This window comes from Mobula hypostoma, chromosome 1 (genome assembly GCF_963921235.1).
Source record: "Mobula hypostoma chromosome 1, sMobHyp1.1, whole genome shotgun sequence".
Classification (NCBI taxonomy): domain Eukaryota; kingdom Metazoa; phylum Chordata; class Chondrichthyes; order Myliobatiformes; family Myliobatidae; genus Mobula; species Mobula hypostoma.
Window position 1 is genome coordinate 149,833,793 of NC_086097.1, and position 27,068 is coordinate 149,860,860.

Genomic DNA, 27,068 nt, shown 5'->3' on the forward strand with positions numbered 1-27,068 from the left:
CCTCTCCCAGTGTAGAGTGCCCTCCTGCTTCAAAACATCCACCATTGTCCCTGTACCTAAAAAGACCAAGGTAACATGTCCAAACAACTGGCGTCCTGTTGCACTCACCTCAATAATAAGCAAATGATTTGAGAGGCTGGTGAAGGGCAACATCTGCTGCTTGCTGCCACCCACACTGGACCCCCTACAATTCGCCTACTGACACAACCGATCGACAGATAATGCAATAGCCGCAGCTCAAAACACCGTCATTACACATCTGGAGAAGAATGCTGTTATTGGACTACAGTTCAGCATTCAACACCATAATTCCCTCCAGGCTTGGCAAGAAGCTCAGAGACCTCGGCCTTGATCCTACCTTGTGCAGCTGGATCCTGGACTTCCTGTCAGATCTCCAGCAGGTGGTAAGAGTGGGCTCCCTCACCTCTGCCCCTCTGACTCTCAACACAAGTGCCTGTCAGGGCTTTGTCCTAAGTCCCCTCCTTTACTCTCTGTATACCCATGACTGTGTCGCCAACCGCAGCTCCAATCTGCTAATTAAACTTGCTGACGATACGTAATTGATTGGCCAAATCTCAAATAATAATGAAGCAGAAGAAGTCATCACCCTGACACAATGGTGTCAAGAAAACAACCTCTCCCTCAATGTCGCAAAAACAAAGGAGCTGGTTGTGGACTACAGGAGGAATGGAGACAGGCTAACCCCTATTGACATCAATGGATCTGGGGTTGAGAGGGTGAACAGCTTTAAGTAACTCAGCATACACATCACTGAGGATCTCACGTGGTCTGTACATACTGGCTGTGTGGTGAAAAAAGCACAATAGCACCGCTCACCTCAGACATTTGAAGAAGTTTGGTATGGTCCCCAAATCCTAAGGACTTTCTACAGGGGCGCAATTGAGAGCATCCTGACTGGCTACATCACTGCCTGGTATGGGAACTGTACCTCCCTTAATTGCTGGACTCTGCAGAGAGTGGTACGGACAGCCTAGCGCACCTGTAGATGTGAACTTCCCAGTATTCAGGACATTTACAAAGACAGGTGCGTAAAAATGGCTGGGAGGATCTTTGGGGACCCAAGTCACCCCAACCACAAACTGTTCCAGCTGCTACCATCCGGGAAACAGTACCGCAGCATAAAAGCCAGGACCAACAGGTTCCGGGACAGCTTCTTCCACCAGGCCATCAGACTGATTAATTCACACTGATACGATTGCATTTCTATGCTATATTGACTGTCCTGTTGTATATACTATTTATTATAAATTACTATAAATTGCACATTGCACATTTAGATGGAAACATAACATAAAGATTTTTATTCCTCATGTATGTGAAGGTTGTAAGTAATAAAGTCAATTTAATTTCTTTAAGTAAACAGCTCCCACATGATATTGTGACTCAAAGGTCTGAGGCAAAGTGGCTGTAGAAAGCTGTGTTGATTATGCTTGCTGTGGTGTCCAGGAGTTGTAATGACTAGCTGGTAACAATCATGCATTCATCTGATCAAACTGTTAACTTTGTTATGTGGGATCTAATTAACAGACACCCAAAAACTTGGAGCCCAGGGGATTTAAATGCATGGGCTTTATACAGGCATCACTTAGCTGTGGGAGAGATTAACTGGAATGAAATGATAGCAAAGAGCATTAATTATCATGGGTGGACAGATGCTATCCCTTATATTCCATACTTTGACACTACTTGCATATTGCTAGACAAAGTCAAACCACGCATTTCTGTACCAGGAGATTGCCAATCTCAAAGATGGCTGCCAGTACCGGAACCGGAAATGACGTCACCCCTAACGACTTTTGGCTTTCTGTAGCTCAGTTACAGTACTTTTTTCTCTGTCAGAGCTGTAGGCTTGAGCTCCCCATCAGGGACATGAGTGCATAACCTGGGTTACACATTGACAGAATACTATTGGACAAACAGTGTTTTCTTCCCCCCACAGATGTTGTTAAAAAGAGTTGTACTTAAATGATCTCTGAAAAAAAAAATCCAGGAAAACTATCTCAATAGCTCTAACAACATTCACTCCTAGCCCACCAAGACCAAACCATTTTATCAGTTTAGTATGAAGGTTGAGAACTCCCAGGGGCACACTTCAGCAGCAGGTCAATGAAAAGGACATATTCTGACATAATGTCTGAACCAGAACGATTTTGTTTTATTATTGAATTAGGCAGCAACGAATTACAAAATGAACTGATTTAAAACTCTGTTTTACATGTGACTGAAGAGAACTGGTTGACCTTACCAACAGTTTCAGAGGTCACAAATCCACAAGACTTTCTAGCTGCTTTATAAACATTTAGTTACCAAGGAAACTGTTTTTACTATCCTTTTATTCATGAAATTGAATGTGAATTAATACTGAACTCATCAAATAAAATTCTCCTATGATGGCTGTGGGGCTTTTTGAGGAAATTTGAAATCATTCTCTAATGAGTATGAATCTGCAGAACACAGGGATGTCCTTAGTCAAAGCAAAATAGCTCCCAGGCAATTATCTATCAGAGTGGAACTTCAAAAACAGAGCAACCAAGCATTCAATAGAACAATTAGAATCAGAAACCAGCTCATTTTTCCAATGATTAAAACTAGAATTTATTTATCATAACCTGAAAAGTATGTCTTGTGCTACTAAATACAACGGGTTTTTTCTGACTGCGAATGTGAGTGTGTTTTACACAACAAGATTTGTATGTTTTATTGAATCTAGGAATTTGCTAAAACTTCTAAGTTATATAAATTACTGTGAATATTTAAACATCTGTTTAACTTGGACACTTTTCAGGTTTTCTTCTATAATACCAAGGCATTAACTTCTAACTTGCTGATACTTAGTCCATTTAAGTTAATTTGACCAAGTAAAATATGCATATAATTTGACTGCTGATATTACAGATTTGAGGGAATGTACGTTGTCACATTTTCCAAGGGCAAGTATCAACTGTGACTCAATGCTCCATGTCACAAGATCATGAATTGCACATTTACTCGTAGGGAGACACAGATCCATACATTAAAATGAATCTGAGGCAAGTCTACTAGAAAATCAGAAAAAAGTAAAGTGCCTTGCATATTATGACCACTGAAATTAAGGTACCTTAGCATATGCGCCATGGAACGATAGATATTTTAGCACGACCCTAAATATAGAGCTTTTGATCACAAAAAATTCAGTCTTATCAGTCAGCCAAATGATGACCATATGTTGTTCCACAGGAAGAGGAAAGTGAAGGTGCAGAGATGACAGTCCTGTTAAAATAGAGCTGCTCTGATCTATCAGCTGTGCACTGAATTTGCTAGTGAAGTGGTTAGATCAACTGACTGGTCTCTGTTAGGTTTCATTTTTCATCCACTGAGGTTAAGCATTCTACATTAGCAAGTGGAAAGCTGCCACAGTCTCTGGTTCTTTTCTCTATCCCTCTTGCTGGAAAGTACTTGTACAGAATGTAGCTTGCTCCCACTATTATATTTCTTGTTGAGATTCACTCTCCACGGTATCTCTCTGCAAAACATTAGACAATGCCCAGCTCCTGTAGAGCCACTCTGCCAGGAGATATAATCACTTTAGAGACGGAAGAATATTGGTAGGAATATTTTACACATCATACTTTTACACGTGAGAGCATACGTTTTCATTCAGTACTGGTTTTTTTCTTGGAAGCCTTTTATTTTAGACCAAACCAAAACACATATTCTTGCTGCAAGAGATGCTATAACAGGTCATGAGATGTCCAATTTCTTGTCAATCAAATACAAGAATTAAGTGATGGAACAATTATAAATTAACGATTCAATGTACGGCAGAGAAACTCAATATAGTTCCATGGGGTTGGAACTTGCGCCACTTCTTCCAAAGTCATGGAGTCATACAGCACAGAAACAGATCCTTTGGTCCAATTTATCTATAGCAACCAAGTTGCCTACCTGAGTTAATACTGTTTGCTTGTGTTTGGCCCAAATCCTTCTAAAACTGTCCACATACCTATCTAAATTCCTTTTAAATATAGTAATTGTTCCCAGCAAAAGTCAAAATCAGGAAAAGCTGTGTTGATGAACACTTGAAAGGCACGTATCTGCTGAGAAGAATTGCCATGAATGCATATCTAGACATCAAGGATAGACTCCAAGATTGGTGATGACCGGCTCGGGTTTGGACTAGCCGACTGAGAAGGACTTTTCCTTCATGGGTAAGATAACAGCTACCTCTGTTTGATGAGGAAGATTGCTGCCACATGGTGGACTCTTGCCTTGCTGATGAAGATCTCAAGTGCATGTTCCTTTCCCACCATCAGCTGCACTGTCATAACTGTGCTGCCCAAATCCAGCAACCCAGGTACAATCTTGATTGCAGTGATGTTTGAGTGAAGATTGCACATTCTCTCTCATCATTGGAGGGTTTCTCTCATGTCCCAGTAAGTTACTTGCAGGTTAATTAGTGATTCTGAATTGCCACTACTGTGGGTGGATTGAGAACTGCAATTTGACGGGTATTTGAGAATGGGTTACAGAAAAATCCATGGAAAAAGAGACCTTCCCGCCATTGATCACATTTACAAAGAGCATTGCCACAAGAAAGACCATTCACCATTAAGGGCCCCCACCATCCAGAATAAATATCCTTCTCGCAACTATCATGAGGAAGGATGTACAGGAGCCTTAGGTTCCGCACTACCAGGTACTGGAACAACGATCAGGCTCCCGAACCGGCGTGGATATCTTAATTCTCCTCTGAAGTGATTCTACGACTACTGACTCATTGTGCAGGATGCTACCCATCACGTTAGAAACCCCATAGAACCTAGAAAACATACAGCACAATACAGGCCCTTCAGCCTACAAAGCTGTGCCGAACATGTCCCTAACTTAGAACTACCTAGGCTTTACCCATAGCTCTCTATTTTTCTAAGCTCCATGTAGCCATCCAGGAGTCTCTTAAAAGACCCTATCGTTTCTGCCTCCACCACCGCCGCCGGCAGCCCGTTCCACGCACTCACCACTCTCTGCATAAAAAACTTACCCCTGTTATCTCCTCTGTACCAACTTCCAAGCACCTTAAAACTATGCCTTGTCATGCTAGCCAATTCAGAACTGGGGGAAAGCCTCTGACTATCCACACAATCAATGCCTCTCATTATCTTGTACACCTCTATCAAGTCACCTCTCATCCTCTGTCGCTCCAAGGAGAAAAGGCCAAGTTCACTCAACCTATTCTCATAAGGCATGCTCCCCAATCCAGGCAACATCCTTGTAAATCTCCTCTGCACCCTTTCTATGATTTCCACGTCCTTCCTATAGAGAGGTGACCAGAACTCAGCACAGCACTCCAAGTGGGGTCTGACCAGGGTCCTATATAGCTGCAACATTACCTCTCGGCTCTTAAACTCAATCCCACGATTGATGAAGGCCAATGTACCATATGCCTTCTTAACCACAGAGTCAACCTGCATTGCAGCTTTGAGTGTCCTATGGACTCGGACCCCAAGATCCCTCTGATACTCCACACTGTCAAGAGTCTTACCATTAATACTATATTCTGCTATCATTTTGACCTACCAAAATGAACCACCTCACGTTTATCTCAGTTGAACTCCATCTGCCACTTCTCTGCCCAGTTTTGCATCCTATCAATGTCCTGATGTAAGCTCTGACAGCCCTCCACGCTATCCACAACACCCCCAACCTTTGTGTCATCAGAAAATTTATTAATCCATCCCTCCACTTCCTCATCCAGGTCATTTATAAAAATCACAAAGAGTAGGAGTCCCAGAACAGATCCCTGAGGCACACCACTGGCCACCGGCCTCCATGCAGAATATGACCCGTCTACAACCACTCTTTGCCTTCTGTTGGCAAGCCAGTTCTGGATCCACAAAGCAATGTCCCCTTGGATCCCATGCCTCCTTACTTTCTCAATAAGCCTTGCATGGGTTACCTTATCAAATACCCCAGCAGTAAATGGAGTACGTTCTCAATATTATTTTGTTTATTTGCACAAGTCATGTTCTTTAGCACATTGGTAGTTTATCAGTCTTTATTTATGTATTGTGGTGGCATCTGTTAGTCTCGCAAGACCATGGATCTACGCCTGGAAAATCTTGATTCAGTCTGTGTTAGAGCAGCGTCTGTTGTGGTTGTAGAGGCCCACATGGGAGTGACAGTCTCGGCTGCAGCGACTGCACTTGAAGGCGCTGTCCTCCAGTGTTGTCTTGGTGCTTTTTTCCGATGAGCGCGCTTTTCTTCAGCACAAGCCTCAGCTTCTCTTCTCCTCTTTTTAGACCTCTGCGTAGTTCCAGCCTCCAGTGAGAGCGATCGCTTGCGATGTCCTCCCACCTCTCGACGTTCACTTTCAGTGACTTCATGTCTCTCTTGCAAACGTCTTTGAAACGAAAATGGGGCTGCCCTTGTGCTCTCTCGCCGGAGGCCAGTTCCCCGTACAGCAGGTCTTTCGGGATCCTCCCCTCTGACATGTGGTGTACGTGGCCAGCCAACAAACAGAGGCTGACAAAGAGAGTCTGGGAGAACAGAAAGCTGACGACGCACACCAAAGTTGCAATTACAGGGCCTGCGTCCTCAGCACACTGCTTTACGGCAGCGAGACCTGGAGCCTCTACTACAGACAAGAGCGGCGTCTCAACGCCTTCCACCTTTGCAGCCTGAGATGCATCCTGGACATCACGTGGACTGACCGAGTCACCAACAATGAGGTCCTGGCCTGGGCCCAGATACCCAGCCTCTTCACCCTGCTCTATTTATGTATAAACTTTCATAAATTCTATTGTATCTGCATTTTTTCCTGTAAATCCCTGGAAGAAAATGAATCTTAACATGGTGTATAGTGACATACATGTACTTTGATAATAAATTTACTTTGAATACTCTGAGACGTTGCATTAACTCAATGGGCTGAATGATCTCTAATGTTGGTATGAAATATACATAAAATGATTTTAGTTCCTTGTTTGTTCTTAGCTGTGGCATCTTTATTTGCAAAGGAGAGCACATGCCATTATTTTCCTTTGTGGCATTCCACACAGCAGGAATGGGATATTCTGTGGCTGTAGGGCTCCCATGAGGAAAACAAATTGATATGAAAACTACCAAAGTCACACAGGCATGCATCCAAAGGCCGACATGAATTTTCAAGGTTTTTACGGTGTCATTGCTTTTTGCAATGTGCTATAGCACTTTACAAAATGAGAAACCAAGGCACATCAAATTGAGGAATCTCAGAGCCAACTACAGCTAGCGAAAATACTTGGAGTAAGAGAAATATAGAAAGAGGGAAGTTTATTGTACAGCAAGGTACAGGTATAATGAAAAACTTGCTTGCACCAGCAGCAATAGTTTGTAGAATGAGGCAACAACACACAGAACAATAATTATGCACACTCTGCACATATATTACACAGGGCAGTGAAGAAAATAAAGATTAAGTTGTTAACACGAGTGCAATGGGTGAATTCAGTCTGTAATGAGCTGTGTGGCCTGGTGGGACTGGTACTTAATGATGAACACCAGTGAGCATTTTAGATGAATTAAAGACTGATAAAGGTAAACATTCATGTCAGTTTTGAAAATCAGCAGTAAAGCTCAATTTTCAAGACTATCAGAGTTGGAAAATTAGCTTTCAAATGTAGTTATCTGTAAAGTCATGTGGCAAAGAACATCCTGTAACGTCTAAAATAAATAGTGGGACAGGAGTGAAGAGAGATAAAAACTAGCATGGTTCAAAATCAATTAAAATAGTAAATAATAATTTAAATTAATATGACAATTAAAAGCAGAATTACAAGAGGATGATGAACACAAGGAAGAAAAGTAACAATAAATGTCAGCATAAACCATAGTTTTAATTTGGTCATCTGTGCATGACTATGCATTTCATAATGTCAATGTTAATTTTAAAATTGTTATTCCTAATGTCTGTTACTTAGATATTTGAGAAGTCAGCAGGTTGCATTTGAGTGATTTTGCTATTTTAGTATTAGCATTGAGTGGTTTTGTCACCATAATAACATCTGCGCATTTTGAACTGATGCTTTAGTAGTTTCATCATTGTAGTTTTTATATTGGTTTTATAATTTAAGCAGTCCCTGAGGTTGTGTTAAATATTTCTTCCTGTTTATTAACAAATCCTACCACCACCTTTGCTTTAGTCTGTCAGGAACTGTAAGCAGCATTCATGAGGTTTAACTATTGGCATATTCTCATTTCTGTATTCTCTCCAGTCTTTCATCTTAAAATTCTCCAGCTTGTATCCCACCCACACCAATTTCTGCTGGGCTGTCTTCCTGAATTCCCACTCCGCAACTGGCTTAATTTTAAAACCCTGCTCATATTTAAGCTCTTCCTGGACTCACCTCTACCAAACTCTTATTCAGCTTTACTTATTTACTCTTACTGTACACTCGACTCCCTTGACTCTTGCCCATTATATATCACCATCACCCTGACCCTAACTTCCACTCTGTTCCTTAGTCCCTTCAGTCCATTGTTAGCTGTTTTTTCTTCTGTTCTAAACTTTTGAATTCCCCCTAAAGGTTTACCTTTCCGCTTTGCTATTTATTTTTCAAGATCCTCCTCCCAAAACCTGATGCTACATCCAAAATTTTCTTTCCACTTAATATCTTGATATTGGATCAAAGGCTAATTTTTCCATCTATTTTTGTCAGTCACCTGAAGTCAAAGTTCTTCTGTCTGCATTGTATGAATGCAAGTTGTTGTGATTGTTTGACTGGCTTTGATACCTTTCAGCTTTTATTCCAGTGTTTATATTACTCAAAGTCTTCTATCTCTTGCCATTCGTCTTTATGGGCATAAGAAATAACTGAATGGAAAACTACAACTGGAGTGTTCTGAGCTGTTACCAACCAATCATTCAATGGCTGCTTGGATATACAATACGAGTACTACCTTTGTTCTTGATTAATCTTCCCATGTGGTTGAAATTTTGTGCTGATGCAACCAAAAAAAGTTGCACAGACATCTGAGTTTAACCAGCTGCTAATAGGTTTCACAACAGGCTCACTTTTCTAATTCTCCACCCTTACCTTCAATGCTCTGCTTTACCAGCAGTTACTGTCTGTGTTTAATTTTGTTCCATCCTGCTCTCCAAACCTGCCAAATAGAATTTCTGATGCATGTCATCGGAGGAGGGTGGGGAAGGGGAGTTGCCTTTGGGCTGGTTCTCCTTGCCTCTGGTATAGAATTATAATACCGCCTCTGAGCCTTCTCTGAGCTCTATAACACAGAAAGATTAGAACATTTAGTTCCTGGAGTAAGATACTGGTTAACCTATTCACTAACCCCATGACCATCTTTTATCCAGATCCCTTAATATATAAAGTTAACAAAATCTTTCAACCACAAATTTAGAGTCAACAGCAGACCTAACATTAATTTACATTTACAGATGGCAGTTCCAACTTGCACAGTTTTTGTACAGAACAGATGAAAACCAGAAGCATGTGCTAATTAAAAATCTGAAAGACCTAGCTCTAGATTATAAACTGTAATTCTAGCAACTTGTCATTTCTCTATCAACCTGTCTTATCATTTCCATTTAATAACTCAAAAACTTTGGTCAAGTCATTCTAACTCCTCTGTACCTACTTCCGAGCACTTTAAAACTATGCCCTCTTCTGATAGCCATTTCAGCCCTGGGAAAAAACCTCTGACTATCCACACGATCAATGCCTCTCATTATCTGGAACACCTCTATCAGGTCACCTCTCATCCTCAGTCGCTCCAAGGAGAAAAGGCCGAGTTCACTCAACCTATTCTCATAAGGTATGCTCCCCAATCCAGGCAACATCCTTGTAAATCTCCTCTGCATCCTTTCTTTGGTTTCCATGTCCTTCATATAGTGAGGTGACCAGAACTGAGCACAGTACTCTAAGTGGGATCTGACCAGGCTCCTATATAGCTGCAACATTACCTCCCAGCTCTTAAACTCAATCTCATGACTGATGAAGGCCAATGCACCAATTGCCTTCTTAACCACAGAGTCAACCTATGTAGCAGGCTTGAGTGTCCTATGGACTCAGACTCCAAGATCCCTCTGATCCTCCAAACTGCCAAGAGTCTAACCATCAATGCTATATTCTGTCATCATATTTGCAACTACCAAAATGAACCACCTCACACTTATCTGGGTTAAGCTCCATCTGCCACTTTTCAGCCCAGTTTTTCATTCTATCAATGTCCCATTGTAAACTCTGACAGCCATCCACACTATCCACAACACCCCCAACCTTTGTGTCATCAGCAAATTTACTAACCCATCCCTCCACTTCCTCATCCAGGTCATTTATAAAAATTACAAAGAGTATGGGTCCCAGAACAGATCCCTGAGGCACACCACTGGTCACTGAGCTCCATGCAGAATATGACCCGTCTACAACCACTCTTTGCCTTCTGTGGGCAAGCCAGTTCTGGATCCACAAAGCAATGTCCCCTTGGATCCCATGCCTCCTTACTTTCTCAATAAGCCTTGCATGGGGTAACTTATCAAATGCCTTGCTGAAATCCATATACACTACATCTACTGCTCTACCTTCATCAATGTGTTTAGTTACAACCTCAAAAAATTCAGTCAGGCTCATAAGGCACGATTTGCCTTTGACAAAGCCATGCTGACTAAAGAAGGGAAGGAGAGGGGAAAAACCTAGGCTTGAGCTTTTCTTTTGCTTTCTCTGACTGATGCCTCTCTTCAATGAAGCCTTGAAGAGCTAACGTCTCAAGATGACCACTCTGCCTCTAACCACTCCAACGATGGCTAGTGTGCTTGCCACTGCCTTCAGTTAGTTTGCTCTTCCTTATCAATCCCAAACACCGAATGGTCGCTGGTCAAAGCTTTTTTCGTAAATTGCCACAGAACTCTCAATCGCCGTCCTGATTGAAAAGTAGCTCTCTAATGCAGTCCCTGCCATGGATTGTCCGAACGCATGACTCTGACAGTAATTTTGCATTGATAGATATCTTGGAGATCTCAAACAGCAATGTGTGAATAAGAGCAAGGGGATGAGAACATGCATAATGTGGTTGATATGAAGGTGAAAGGGAAATTATGGAGGATGAGGTAGGATGGGAGTCACACCAGGAAGAAGTTTTCAAGGAACAACTCAGTGATTTCTTTGGATTACTTCAAGGAGAAAGGACATCACAATTTCAGGAGTGATTTGCAGTGGACAATATATAATACCGATGACATTGCTGGCAATGATGCACATGCTGTATTCCAAGAGGTGGTATCATTCCAATGTTTAAATCTGTGCATTTTTGCCATTTAATTAAATACAGGTTGATTTCGATGAGATAGACATAAATGAACAGTAAATTAAGAAATGCAAACTTCATACCATCTCTCGGTGTGGAAATCACCAAATCTGGATTGACAGACATGAGTATCTAAAGTAGTAGGAATGTATACTATAACTTGTTACAAAGGGTACATAAATTTATGTAGAATTTTAGCAATGTGTTGACTATATAAGGGACACGTTGAAAGATGTTATTCACAGAAAATCCATTTGTATTGACATGCACCAGATATAAATGGAGTTTGTAATGCCAACAGTAATTGGTCCTGAAAGCCCCAGTAGTATCTGATCTTTGAAAGATAAGTATGGAATCAAACTTCTTGACAGTGCTCATAAATATATGCTGTTAAAAAAAATTCCATCTCACTGTTCCTTTTTCCATAATTAGTTCCAGTCGAAAATCAAAACTAGGCACCTGGCTCACCAGGTGAGGTTCACCTGCTCACTTTCAACCCACCAGGGCCCCCAGATGCTGAGCTTTCAGATCACTGGGGCTCCATTTAAATTTTCAGGTTCACTGTGTTGGATAAGAGTGTAGAATTGTCTTTTTTCTTACATTTTCCTTCTAGTTTAACTTTGCAATACTTTCTTATAATTTTTATATGATTACCTATATACGTGTAAGTGTTCAGTAAATTTTCTAGCAATTGACGTATAGCTGATTCCTTATTTTCTAGAGGCTTCTCGGTTTTTCAGTAGTAGGCATCATGCCACTTGAATCTGGCTATTTCATAAGTTACACCTTATCAATGGAATGTTCTTTTATCTCTAGTTTGAGCATGAGACAACCATGACATGTTTTTCTTTGTTCATTCTTTGTTCTTATAACATTTAATAGAATGGCCGTAACCACCAAGCTTCATGCCTCACTCTTGACTTTCCAAAGAACCTCTGGATTAATATCACCAGAACCAAAAACTGGAAGATTTATTGTAATAAAGATAATGAATTGAGCTTGTGTTGGTGTATTTATGAAAACAGCAAGCAGTAGACTGGAAAATCTGCCTGTCTTGCAATACTAATTCCTGAGTGTGTCAGATAAACGCAAACACGGGGAAATCTGCAGATGCTGGAATTTCAAGCAACACTCCTAAAAGTTGCTGGCGAACGCAGCAGGCCAGGCAGCATCTATAGGAAGAGGTACAGTCGACGTTTCGGGCCGAGACCCTTCGTCAGGACTAACTGAAAGAAGAGCTAGTAAGAGATTTGAAAGTGGGAGCCCCTCCCACTTTCAAATCTCTTACTAGCTCTTCTTTCAGTTAGTCCTGACGAAGGGTCTCGGCCCGAAACGTCGACTGCTCCTCTTCCTAGCGATGCTGCCTGGCCTGCTGCGTTCACCAGCAACTTTGATGTGTGTTGTGTCAGATAAATACAGTTTTACTGTACTGTAGTCCTGTTTGACCTGGTGTGGACCTTGTTGCATTGTAACAATGAATAGAATTCTAGGTCAGTATTCAACATCTATATAAGTTCTACTTTGAAAACAAACCATTGTGTAATGTTGCATTAGTGAGGTCATCCAACAATTTAAATTAATATTCCCAAATTTTCCTAACAAGTATATTCTTAGTTTTATTTGGTTGCTGGTCACCCGTTTTTTCTGTCTTTATTTCTCAAATTTCTTTTGGACAGCACAATGAAGAGAAATATCAGGTTACTGCCCATCTAAATTTGCTGAGTTCTGATTTGCATTCCAATGTCACCTTATCACACAACTGCCTGGAGCAGAATGTCTATCTCACAGAATTTTATTTGCATAAGTGCCTGCATAATAGAAATTTGGCCCGAGTCCTTGTGGGTGTTGGGTCTCTGTTTTCTCCTCCCTCTTCAATCATCCCTCAGTTTTTAGAGCATTTGGGCTAACTACGTGCAAGTTTGGTCTGTGGGTAACAAACAAACCAGTGCATGCTTTTCATGGTATAAGAAACCAGTTGGTCAATTACGGAACTCCAAATGGGTTATAATAATGATTTTATATCCTATCACAAGACAGCATTGCCAGAGGACACAATCAAAATACATTTACACTGCTCTCAACTTTCCTTCACTCCTATTTTTTGTATCTTCGTACACCCTTTGTTGTCCTCTTTTCCGTCTGGTGAAATAATGTACAAAACTGTTGTTGACATAAATTTATTATAAACAGGGAGAGTAGAATTACAGCAATAAATTTTCCAAACAAGAAAACAACCAAGCACTTTTTTGTTGGAATCATTATGGATGTAGATGTCACAGAATGGAATTCTTTCCTCTTTGATAACTCAGTGTCTTTGACAACCATTCCCTGGCCAAATATAACTACCAGGATTAATTGAAACCCTATTTATTTGTTTGTTTGTTTGTTTATTTATTTAGCAATGCAAGATGGTGTACACCCTTCCACCCCTCCGAGCAACCCCGATTAGACCTGACCGAATCTCGTGACAATTTACAATGACCATTGAAGCTACTAATCAACATGTGTTTGTACTGTGGGGGAAACCGCAGCACCCGGGGGAAACCCACACATTTCTCGGGGAGGACGAACAGAGCCTCCATGCAGAAAGGTGCTGGAATCGAACTCTGAACTCTGACTCCCTGAGCTGTAATAGTGTCGTGTTAACCACTATGCTACCATGGTGCCCATAAGACATTGCCTGCTGCAGTGAGAGTATGTCTTCGCTTCCCTCATGACGTCAAGCTGCAAGAGACTGCAGATGCTAGAATCTGGAGTGGCAAACAACCTGCTGGAGGAACCCAGTGGATCAAACAGTATCTGCAGAAGGAAAGGGATGCAAAGGCAGAGTTTTTACACAAAACATGGACAATTCCTTTCCTCCCACTAATGCTGCTGAATCCACTGAGTTCCTCCAGCAGATTGTTTGCTGTCCCTCATGACAGAGATCTCAGTTTGTGCCTACTGATGCCAAGAATAAGTGATTTAACATTCCATATTCATCCCCATTGAGGTGGAAGTGTACCCAAGTATAGAACAACACACATCAAAGTTGCTGGTGAACGCAGCAGGCCAGGCAGCATCTGTAGGAAGAGGTGCAGTCGACGTTTCAGGCCGAGACCCTTCGTCAGGACTAACTGAAGGAAGAGTAAGTAAGGGATTTGAAATGATAGGAGAAGACAGGAGGGGGAGGGACAGAGCCAAGAGCTGGACAGGTGATAGGCAAAAGGGGATACGAGAGGATCATGGGACAGGAGGTCCGGGAAGAAAGACAAGGGGGGGGGGACCCAGAGGATGGGCAAGAGGTATATTCAGGGGGACAGAGGGAGAAAAAGGAGAGTGAGAGAAAGAATGTGTGCATAAAAATAAGTAACAGATGGGGTACGAGGGGGAGGTGGGGCCTTAGCGGAAGTTAGAGAAGTCGATGTTGATGCCATCAGGTTGGAGGCTACCCAGACGGAATATAAGGTGTTGGTCCTCCAACCTGAGTGTGGCTTCATCTTTACAGTAGAGGAGGCCGTGGATAGACATGTCAGAATGGGAATGGGATGTGGAATTAAAATGTGTGGCCACTGGGAGATCCTGCTTTCTCTGGCGAACAGAGCGTAGATGTTCAGCAAAGCGGTCTCCCAGTCTGCGTCGGGTCTCGCCAATATATAGAAGGCCACATCAGGAGCACTGGACGCAGTATATCACCCCAGCCGACTCACAGGTGAAGTGTCGCCTCACCTGGAAGGACTGTCTGGGGCCCTGAATGGTGGTAAGGGAGGAAGTGTAAGGGCATGTGTAGCACTTGTTCCGCTTACAAGGATAAGTGCCAGGAGGGAAATCAGTGGGGAGGGATGGGGGGGACAAATGGACAAGGGAGTTGCGTAGGGAGCGATCCCTGCGGAATGCAGAGAGGGGGGGAGGGAAAGATGTGCTTAGTGGTGGGATCCCGTTGGAGGTGGCGGTTAATTAACTTGGCGTTAATGAGGGAAAGTATCAATTACTGTAAGAAGAAGAGATCTCCTGAGTTCATGGTTTAGAATAAAGTTGAGGAGCATTTGTTCCGAGGGTTTAGTTCTAATACTAAATATCTTGTCCGCACTTGCAGTAGAACTTAAGAAATTATTTTCCAACATCTTTACCATGAAGAATTCAAAATTCAGCAGAACAATTTAGTGTTTAGAATTCCATCCAATAGACATACAGTATCTACATGAGATCAAGTTCAAGTTTAATTGTCATTCAACCATACCCGTGAATGCAGCCAAACAAATCAGTGTCACCCTTGAGTACAGCTGGCTGTAGTCAAACACAATACAGCTTGCCTTCTGCTGAATGAACACTGGGGGGCAGCACTAATTCCAGCATGGACACTGTGCCACATCGCCCCCAGCACTCTGGTGGAATGCCTGACTCCAGTGGCTCCCCCGGGCAGCTGCAAACAGGCGATACCACGGCTTGAGGCCTTGAACTCACGACGACCAAGGTCATGCAGCTTTCCCATCATTCACCAATAAACAAATGAATTGGACTTGCAACATTTCACACCACCAATGCCCAACCGTTTCTTACAAGCACAAGAAAAGCAACTTAGCAGATTGCTCGCAGTTAAACTGCACATCTCCTTCGTTCACCATCACGTCTCTGCTGCAGGCAACACCACGGTCTGCACCAAATCCAGCTCCTTCAGGTTCTCCACCAACGAGCAACTCGCTGCTGAGGTAGACCCGCAGTACTTTAAGTTCTTCATGTCCAGCGGGGTCCTGTGATCATAAAAAATACATTTAAAAAAGACAACAAAACCTTTGGTTGACCCCGTAGAAGCCACTGCATCTGAGTGCGCTGTCATCTTACCAGAAGTAAGTAATAAATGAAGCTTTAAACTAGCTGTACATTTCCTGAAGTTCTGTCAGTCAAAAATGACCCAGGGAATAGTATGAAATGACATTTGAACAAAAGGGTCAAGTTGATTTCATTGTCCTATGCTTGGGTATGGTGAGGTGCAGACACAATGAGAAAACTTGCTTGTGGTAGCATCATCGGCGTGTAGGTCCTTACAACAGTCAGAACATAAGTTATACATGAATTATGCAAAACAGTATGGTCATCTGAAGTTATTTATCCTCTGAAATAGCAATATTATCAAATTTAGGACAGTTTTATGATATTAAGATTGCATAGAGATTGCAGTCATTTAATATAGGATGGGTAGAAAATGTAAGGGTTAGATTTTGAACTCTAAGATGAAAGTGCAATATATTAGCCCAATGCGTCTCCCTCTCCCTCCCAAAAGTAAAGGATCATGCATGCTGCTAGGAAAGTAAATATTGGACAGGAAACTGTGGTGATTTCACCATTTCTTTGAAATCAAATTGGATTCCTAGAGGGTCTCAGTAAAATGTCTTACCTGAAGAATTTGCATTCCTGACTGTGCATGTTTGCCTTCAAAGTCAAAATCAAGTTCATTATCATAAACATAACTGCATGTATGCACAGGTGCAATGAAAAACTTTCTTGCAGCCCCATCATATAACTAGCATTCACAAGAAAAACATAAGGATAAATCATGCATAATTTTTAACAAGTAAACACCTTTAGAAGAAGGAAAAAACACATTTTGTGGCAAAGTGATCATAATGTTGCTAAAGTGTAGTGATCTTGGTTCTGCCAGTTCAAGAACTGAATGGTTAAGCCCAAGTGGGTTGGGACTTGCGGGCTCTAAACTTATCTCCTGACCAAAGCTGTGAGAAGATGGCATGGTCCAGATGGTGCAGATTGTTGATGATGTGGATTCTCAATGCTTCAATTGGACTTGAACATACAATTATTTGACACTAAACTCAGAGTGTCACCCACCAACCAATGCTGAGTACTGGCCCCTCCTGACCTAGGTACTCTGCTTTATTTTCACTCCTGTTAAAGTGTTGTCCCTTCCTCCCCAGCAAGAGAAGATGACCCTATTTTTGATACCTTAGTCAAATGATCATTCTTATTTGAGCCACAACAGACTAATTGGTTGTGAAGGTGTCACAGCAGAATCTGAACCCATTGCTTCTCCAATGTCCTCACTTTCCAAAGGAGGTCCTTGAATTCTGACCACAAGTTACTAATATCTTCAACTTCTACTCTTTGGAATCTGAGGGATCCAACTGTCCGGATCTCTTTAAAAATTTACATTCAAAGTTATAGTTTACAAAATGTACTGAATTGATGATATTAGTATTAGTAAATATAGCAAGAAAACCACAAATGCAACCTGGAACATTCCCTGCTATCACAGGCGCAGCTCTCTCACAGCACCAGAGACCTGGGTTCATCCTGACCTCTGTTGTTGACCATGTAGAGTTTTCACATTCTCTCTGTGACCATGTGGGTCTTCCTTGGGTGCTGCAGTTTTCTTCAATGTTCCAAAACCTTGCAGGTTGGTAAGTTAATTCACCATTGTAAACTGCCCCTACTGTCTTGGGGAGTGATAGCAACTAGAGGTAGTTGATGGGAATGTGGGGAGAATAAAAAGGGAAGGGAATAACATGGGATTGGTGCAAATGAGAGGTCAATTGCATGAGCTAGGGCTGTTTCTGTGCTGCCTGACTCTATTTTATCGGCTGAAACATCTCTGACTTCTTTGCAAGGGCTCACCTCTGTCCTTTTTTGTAAATCTGTTATTTCTTCCTCACAGGCCCTCACCCAGGACTCCAAGGAACCTGCAAAGGAGGACGAGAATTCGATGGATTTTGTCCACCCAAATAACCGCACCCAGTACTGCCACTGGCCCTGCCAGTGTCCAAAGCGGTTGCCCAAGTGCCCACCTGGCATTAGCCTGGTGATGGATGGCTGTGAATGCTGCAAGACATGTGCCAAGCAGCTGAGAGAGAACTGCACGGAGGCAGACACCTGTGATTACCACAGAGGACTGTACTGTGACTACAGTGGGGATGCCCCTAGGTACGAAGTAGGAATATGTGCATGTAAGTGACATACATATTTTGGCAATTTACACAAAATAAATACATTTGTGAGAGGTTGAGTGACGGGGAGGGGCAAGGATTGCTCACTTGATTAATGGATTCAAGGGAAAGGCTATAACAACTCTAAATTACCATCTAACTTTCTGAAAGTATTCAATAAATGCCAAATGAAAGACTTGCTACATTATTGTCAATGAATAAGGAATTAATTGAAGGAGAGGAAGAAGGAGGAAGATAGTGTAAATTCGGGCAGGAGAGATATTTTCATAGAGAGGTTATGTCTGGAATCTAAATACAACTAGGTCTAAGAAATGCATTGGAAGGAAAAATTGACTTGATGATTAATGTTCAATAAACCACTGAAGAGACTGAAGTGACTGATGTTAGGAGAGTCAGAACAATCAAAAACCATGCATTGACCATAGAATCTTCTTCACAAAAGTGAGCCATTTGGCCCATCTAGTCCTCAGAGCCTAACCTGCACTCTTCTTCGTCTAACCCTACGTTATATACATTTATATTTTGGTTATCCAACTTCTCCCTTTAATGCACGAATGCTTTTTACATCAGCTGCTCGATTTCATTTTGACCACATCTCCAGTACTGGATGCAGTTCTGGTCTCCTTACTTGAGAAAAGATATTGCAAACAAGACAAAATCTCCAGGTAGTGTAAATCCAAAGCAATACGCACAAAGTGCTAGAGGAACTCAGCAGGCCAGGTAGCATCTATGGAAAAGAGTGAACAACTGACGTTTTGGGCCAAGACCCTTCATCAGAACCGAAGACCTGAAGAAGGTCTTGGCCTCAAATGTCGACTGTTTACACTTTTCCATAGATAATGCCTAACCTGCTGAGTTCCTCCAGCATTTTGTGTGTATTGCTTGAGAAAAGATATACTGGCTTTCAAGGTGGTGTGAGGAGGTTCACTAGATTGATTCCAGAGATGAGGGGGGTTAGCCTATGAGGAGAGGGTGAGTCACCTGGGACTATACTCACTAGATTTCAGAAGAATGGGAGGGGATTTTATAAAAAATATTTAAAATGATGAAAGGGATAGATAAGGCAAGAGGCAGGAAAGTTGCTTCCATTCATAGGTAAGACTAGAACAAGGGACATAGCTTCAAGATTTGGAGGAGTAGATTTAGGATGGAGATGATGAGGAACTGCTTTTGCCAGAAAGTAGTGAATCTGTGGAATTGTCTGCCCAGGGAAGCAGTAGAGGATGCCTCATTAGATGTAGGTAAGACACAAATGGATTAATTTTTGCATAGAAGGAGGATTAAAGATTATGGGAAAAAGACAGGTAGGTGAAGCTGAGTCGATGGCTAGATCAGCCATGATTTTATTGAATGGCTGAGCATGCTTAATGGGCCAGTTGGCCTAGTTCTGCGCTTATTTCTTATGTTCTCATGTTTTTCATGTGGTAGCAAATAGTCTGCTGGAGGAATTCAGCAGGACAAACAGCATCTGTGCAAGGAAAGAAAATTATGACGTTGCAGGTCGAAAACCTGTATCAGTGGTTTCTTTTGTCTCCATTTTACTACTTCCTGTGTTCATGGCTTCTTAATCATTACTCTGCTTTGGGTAAAGAAGCACCTCCTGAACTCCTTTATTAGACTTACTAGTGACAATCCTATATTCGGGATTGGTTTCCCCACGGGTGGAACCATTTTCCCAACAAATTTAGACACAAGAGATTCTGCAGGTGTTGGAGATCTTGAACAACACACACAAAATACCTCAGAAACTCAGCAAGTCAGGTGGTATCTGTGGAGGGCAATAAGCTGTCAACATTTCAGGCAGGGACCCTTCTTCAGCAAAAACTTTGACTGTCTTTTCCCTCCATAGGTGCTGCCTGACTTGCCGAGTTCCTCTATAACGTTGTGTGTTCTGTCAATTCGGCAGCTTTTAAGTTCTTTGACTCCCTTCAGGGAGGAGAAGCAAAGAAGGGCAGGTGGAAAAACAAGAGATGAACATCTCTTTTTCCAACATAGGATTAATGTATTTTGCAGGAGTTCTTTACACTGCGACTTTTGTTAAAATCTTATTTGTAACTGACTTCTGCTCCCTCTTTTATGGGTCCAGATATCCATGTGGCCGGGGGCACATTGAATTGAATCTACAAATAATTGGACCACTTCTGGATACTTTGATTGGATAATTTGAGGGAAAAAATGGAAATATTAAGGGACAGAATGAAATATCAGTAGCAATACTTTAGGTGTTTCCATAGCAAGAAAATGAAAGGGATTACAGCGTCACCCATGCAGTGACAAAGGATGATGGTATTCTGGTCATGCAAATCAAAAAAACAATGATAAATACTGGAAATCTGAAATAAATCCAAGAATTGCTCCATTTATGGAAATAGTTATGTTGTCAGGTCTGGAAGATTTGTTCAGAACTAGGAAAGAGAACTCTTACCAGTTCTCATGAAATGTCTCAGACCTGAAATATTAACTCTGCTGCTCTGCTCTTAGATACTGCCTGATCAGTTAGTGTTTCCAGCATTTAGGGAATGCTGGATATTTTGGCAGCAGTGCCATCCCGTGGATAAAGTAAGAATAGCAGGAATTATTATTGTTCAAATGACCTGAGTTGAATAATATCATGTCAAATAAGTTAGTTATTTACATATTTTAGATAATATTGAAATATGAACAAATCTTTACTATTTAATATTTTTAGATATGGGTGGAATTGGTTGTGAACTCAATGGAGCAAGGTACTACAATGGTCAAAACTTTCAACCCAACTGCAAGTACAAGTGTACATGTATGAATGGTGCAATCGGCTGCATTCCAGTGTGCAGGGAGTCCCGTCCTCCGCTCATCTGGTGTCAGAACCCCAAACGTATAAAAATACCAGGAAAATGCTGCGAGCAGTGGATATGTGATGACTCAAAGCTGAGAAAGACTGCACCTCGCCATGTGTCCATGTCAGGTAGGGCAACTTGACCGTAAAGGGCAGTAATCATGGTCTTGAGGTCCTACAGAACCTTGTATACTGAGCCACTGCCTGAAATGGTAAGCGAAGCACTTGCAATAATAATCTTCAAAAGGAAATCAATTAAATAACTGAAAGGAGAAAGCTTGCAGATTTGTGGGACTGAACAGTGACTTAATAGATAAGTGTTTCAAAGAGAGTGCCTTTGTACTTTGGGATGTATCATTCTGTGATCCTTCGCCCCATAGTCTCCTCCTCTCCTCTCCTGAGAGCTCTCCCAATGATAGACAGGCAGCCTCCTTTACCTTGTTCATGCCTTCATTTGTGAAGTACAACACTTTTCCCAGCACACTAATTGACAACAGGAGTAGTGCTAGGGCAATTCTAGCCAAGTTGGGCATAAATGCAAACCTTGCAAGCAAGCACATCAATAACTGTCACTCGTTACCAATTAGAAACGTCAAACGAAAATAACTCCAACCAAGGGCACATGGACTAGTTTTGCCATTTAGTTCTTCATCCAGGTGAGGTCAGCTAATTTATCAAAGACTTTATCTTCCCATATCTTCCCAAGAACCCATATCTTCCCGGTCCGTGTATCACAGTTTGAATTCATTAGACTACAGCCACTAACTTGGGATGTAAAGTCCTTGTGATAAAAATGAAGTCAATGGCAAATGTGTGGAACATATTCCCTGTTAATTCATTCAGGCCCAATCAATTGATGTCTTTTGGAAGGTCTGGAACAATTCTTCTCAAAAACAGGTTCTGAGAATGACAGCAATGATAATATAACTTTATTCAACTTTAGACAGTAGGTTTGGAAATAGTGGAACATCAATAATTGGTTTGTTTCTGCAGTGAAGCGTGAAAGAAGCCGATATGAACATTGAAGTAATCTATTCTCCTTCAACCCCTTCTGTTGCTTTGAATTTCCCATTTATCAACGTCTCCTTTAGTCGCTCTGGCTTCAAATATTGTGGAAGATTCCACAAACTCATTTTTATTTTGTTCTTCATTAGTCACCAATGATCCTTGAAGACCTCAGTTGAGAAAATACCATGGATTTTTCCTCTTCACTCATAAGTGAATTGGGCAATTGGAGACACGAGACACTGCAGATGCTGGGATCTGGAGCAACAAACAAAATGCTGGAAGAGCTCACCGATGGGAATGGGGGAGGCATTGACGCAGAGTGTTGACCTAAATTTTGAGCGTTCCACAGCCCTCACGGATGCTGATTGACCTGCTGAGTCCCTCCAGAAAATGCTTTGTTGAACTTAGTAAAATCAAGAGCAAAAATTAGAGATTGTGGGAAAGGGAAGGCAGTAGGGCTAACTGCGCAACCAGTGCAAGCAAAAGGCCCCAAAAGCTTCCTCCTGTAATGTATAATTCTGACCCATGAACAATTGGTTCTGAAGTAGCAAAATTATGTTGTAGCTCATAATGCTAAAAATAGAGCCAGTATTTCTCTAGATGAGGTACGAAACTTAGTGGTATCAATTGTACAATACTTTGATCCTAGTAGAAAACTTGTTCCTAAGTTTTTGCTGATTTGGAAAGAATGGCGATTATTTGGACTAACCGTTGCTTTGTCATCTTTTTAGCGTTCCAAGGGGAATCGGAAGTATGGCACCAGAACTGCTTAGTGCAAACTACACCATGGAGTGTATGCTCCAAATCCTGTGGAATGGGGATTTCAACCAGGATTTCAAATGAAAACCATCAGTGTAAGATGGTGAATGAAAGACGCCTTTGTTACTTAAGGCCTTGCAACATTGACATTACCAAACATATCAAGGTAATCTTCTTGGTCTTTATTAAGTTTATCAAATTCTTATTCCGGGGACTCAGGGTGACCCCCTAAATAAAAGTATACCCATTACCTTGGTGATTGGGTTCTATGTGGAAGGAGTAGTACATCTTGATAGGGTATTAAAGTCGAATTTGATTTGTGATTAACAATTGGATATAAAGTCTGCTTAATGTTCATCCCCCTCCAAATACCAAAGGCATCAAGTGTCAACACATAGTGCTTAATCCTGGATTGCACAACCTTCTTGTGGACTCCAAACTGTGACAGAAAGACCACTCGCATGTGGCATTAGTTGTAATGGAATTGTTAATTTTGTCATGCTAGACTTTTAATATTTACTTTCTCTGCTTTTGTGTGTGAAGTATGCTGTTTGTGAAGTATATAAAAATTCTCCATAAAGCTTGACCTTCTAGGCTGCTCTGCTGGTAATTTAACAATGTTGGATTGTTTCCTTCAATTACAATTTGTAAGAAAATCATGAGCTTGTTTTTTGTGGCTAGTGGTAATTGGAGGAACATGATCACAATGAAAAAAGATGGAATGTTAATGAGGATATTTGTGAGTGGAGAGAGAGGAGGTACTTATTTTAACAAAACATAGCTGCCTTCAGAATGCCTCTGAAGTGAAGTGTTTGCATGTACAGAGGATAGTTGGTGACAACATTTCAGTGCTGTAACTTTAGTTTACTGTGTAAATATACAGAAGCTATCTCTATTTTTCAAATGGAATAGAAAGCCTTCAGCAGTTAACTGGACATAAGTTTGCCTGTGGCACAGTTCCTAACCACTGCTTTATTGATCTAATTTTGAACTAAAAAGAGTTCATCTTGCACCCATTAATAATCTGATCTGAATATATGTGCATTCACAAAACAGAAACTCAACAGAACTAGAAATCCCCATACTAAAATGTACTTGTAATACAGTAACATGAAAATATAAAAACAGAGACTCCCCAACTTTTTTCAAAGGCCCATTACTTTGAGACCAACTAACCTCGTCAGTTTAGTTTACAATGCCGGAGCAGTGGATACAGGAAATAGCCTTATGAAAGGCATTGAAATGATCTCAGGTTTGGAATTGTGAATAAAATGACCAAGTTGAATATTTCTTGTTTGCTCTCCTTACAGGAGGGAAAGAGGTGCCTCAGTGTCCTGAAGCAGGTGGAACCCATAAACTTTACCTTGTCTGGGTGTGTGAGCCAACGCACATATCGGCCCAAATACTGTGGCATCTGCACAGACGACCGATGCTGCACTCCCCAGAAATCAAAGACCATTGAGGTGAATTTTGACTGCCCTGATGGTCTGGGCTTCTCCAAGAACATGATGTGGATAAACTCCTGTTTCTGCACCCTAAGGTGCGAGAAACCAAATGACATCTTTGCAGATCTGTTGTATTATCCTGACTACTCTGAAATCGCAAACTAAGTGCTAAGAAGTGCATCCTTTTGACTAACTGCTGACAAGAATGGCAAGAATGCTGGAGAATAAATGCGATTTTGGCCTGAAGTAACAATGCAAATCATGTACCTGTCATCAATTGCCAGAAAGATACAGGTTCCATATCTCAGCTTTGAGGAATTATCATTCTTGACAAAATAAAATAAATTTATTTAGTGAATTAGAATATTCAATAGAATATTTAAAGATATTATTTACTGAGGTGTTGCAAGTTCAGTCGGTTGATAGATAGCTGGTGTTCTAAAGTCTCTTTTTCAGATTTTCTCATTTGATACCAATCTGAGTATCGCAAAAAAGATACAAAAGTTAGGGGGAAAAAAATTCAAGCATCAACAAAGCAACTTCATTCCTTCCACGTTGAATTTAAACTGAACTGTTTTCCTCTGGTCAAATAAAGGATTAGGATCCAATGGCAATATTAATTTCCAAAGGTGTTAATTTTGGTTTGCTCATTCCACCTCTGTCTGCAAGACATCATGGGTTTCAAGCAGCACTCTAATGTAGCCATGGCAAGCCTCAGGCACATGCAAAAATTTGTTGGCATGCAGCATGCAGTGCCATCAATTGATTCTTTAAACCCCATCCATAAATAAAAAAATACATAATTATCCTTACTGCCAAATGAAGCAGCAAATGTTTATAACAACCCAAGAACAGTGAGATATCTTCACAGTAAACTTCTCAAACTGGTTTGGTACCAACCGGATGGTTGCAAGAACACAGGACATTGGATAATACATTTTGAAATCCTCCCAACCTGGTATATACATCAGCATTTAGATGGTAAATGGTTAGAATAACAACACTCTTTAGATTAATAATAATAATTTTAGGAAGTTTTCTAAAATGCTTCATTTATTTCTGGCTGTCGGCTATACTTTTATTAATATTAAAACAACTAATATACATAAACAGGACATTATTTTTCCTTCAAGAAAGCTCATAATTATTTTATTTATTCAGTAATCAGCAATACTCTCTGCATAAAATTACCATGGTGCTCAAGTTTTCAGAAGAATATTGCTATTTGGGCATACAATCTCAAAAACTTTTGCCACACCTGCTCTTGTGTGCACTGCAGGTTGCCATTTCACTGGGACAACGATGGACAAGAACACTGTAGAAGTGCTATTTTTCTTGTGAAATATCCAATATTTAGGACATCAAAGACCATATTCTACTACTCTGCAGAAGTCCAAAGATAATCCCAGTGAAATATATGCCTCAACACTTAAATACAAACTTTCCTATTATTGTGGTCTGCAAATTGAATTATCTCAGATAAAGGAACTGCACTTCAAAAGTACTCCATTGACTGTTGATTATTTGAGATCCTCTAAAATACTAAAATGTACTGTGCAATTGCAATTATTTGTAAGAAGACAAAGAAATTCTCTCAACGCCCCTGACAACATTCTTCCCTCAATCAATATAAAAATATTCCAGTATTATTTGGCCATTCATCTCATTGCCATGTGTTCAACAGTGCGGTGTACCTTGCTGTCGCGCTCATCTCTGTAACACATTCAATGTATAGTATTAATTGGTCCTGATTCTGGGTCACAACCTAAAACATCAATCACTCTTTTACCTCCACAGATGCTGCTTGAACCTGCTGAGTTATACCAGCAGTTTACATTTTCCTACACGCAGTCTCTTGTATCTTCATTAATTTGTAGATATTTACAAATAATTTATAAAAGCATTTATTGAAGCATCCAAAAACCTATCTTCTCTAGTTCACATGGATTGGTTGATTCAAGCTCACCATCTCCTCCTCAAGGACAATTAAAGGAAATTGCATATTAGCCTTGACATTGACATGCAGAGTTGTTTAGGACTCTAAAGGTTTATGGGAGACTGCCTGACACATTGTCACAGTGAACTGTCGCTGAAAGTATGAAATAATTTCTTCTTTTTCTACATTTAAAAAAAAATCAGCTGTCTTAACTTTATGGAAATTTGTCATATGTTGACAGGTTTTCTCAAGTCGAGCAAAAGGATAAAGTCGTCAAGCTATTTGATGCATGTCCTGGTTGATATTGTTCCAGGATCAGTCTCAACAATGTAATCATCAATTTGAAAAATGGAGGGGGAGCAGAGGCAGAATAAATATTGTCAATGTACCAAGAACTGTGCCTGTGAATCATATAGAGTACAGGTTGGAAATGTTTCAAGAGAATTATGGAGCTCATACTGTTACTGACGTACTCACAACGAAACAAAGGATGAAAAAAGACAAGTGTTAGAGCTCCATTTGCAACATCTTAGAGGCAGGGAGTAGGAAGAAATGGGTTATATTACTTACTGCAATACTCACATCACAAAGCACTTCTTCCCTTGAAATGAAAAATTCTTGAACTAGTTATCTCTTACCTGGCCAAACAAATCCATTATCAGGATTGTTCTTGTGTGAGGTCAAAGACAGTATGGAATAATAAATAATTGAAATGCACAAGGTTGAAACCGTGTCTCCTGTAAAAGAATAGTGATGTACATTGCAATTCTGCCAGCAGAGTTATTGTACACACACGATTTTAAATTGTAAAAAATTAGTCAGGCTTCATGTCATATTCACCGGTGTAATGAAAAACTTGACACAGCATCACA

The 27,068-nt window shown here is 40.9% G+C and overlaps 1 protein-coding gene across 1 annotated transcript in view; it reads left to right on the forward strand.

Moving 5' to 3' along the window:
• LOC134342379 (CCN family member 4-like) overlaps window positions 1–27,068 on the forward strand; it is a 54,053-nt gene extending 26,985 nt beyond the window's left edge. Inside the window, exons 2-5 of the mRNA XM_063040437.1 lie at window positions 17,945–18,233; window positions 20,923–21,177; window positions 22,788–22,981; window positions 24,126–27,068. Coding sequence (XP_062896507.1) covers window positions 17,945–18,233; window positions 20,923–21,177; window positions 22,788–22,981; window positions 24,126–24,425 — 1,038 coding nt within the window. The 3' untranslated portion in view covers window positions 24,426–27,068. The remainder of the gene's footprint in view (window positions 1–17,944; window positions 18,234–20,922; window positions 21,178–22,787; window positions 22,982–24,125) is intronic.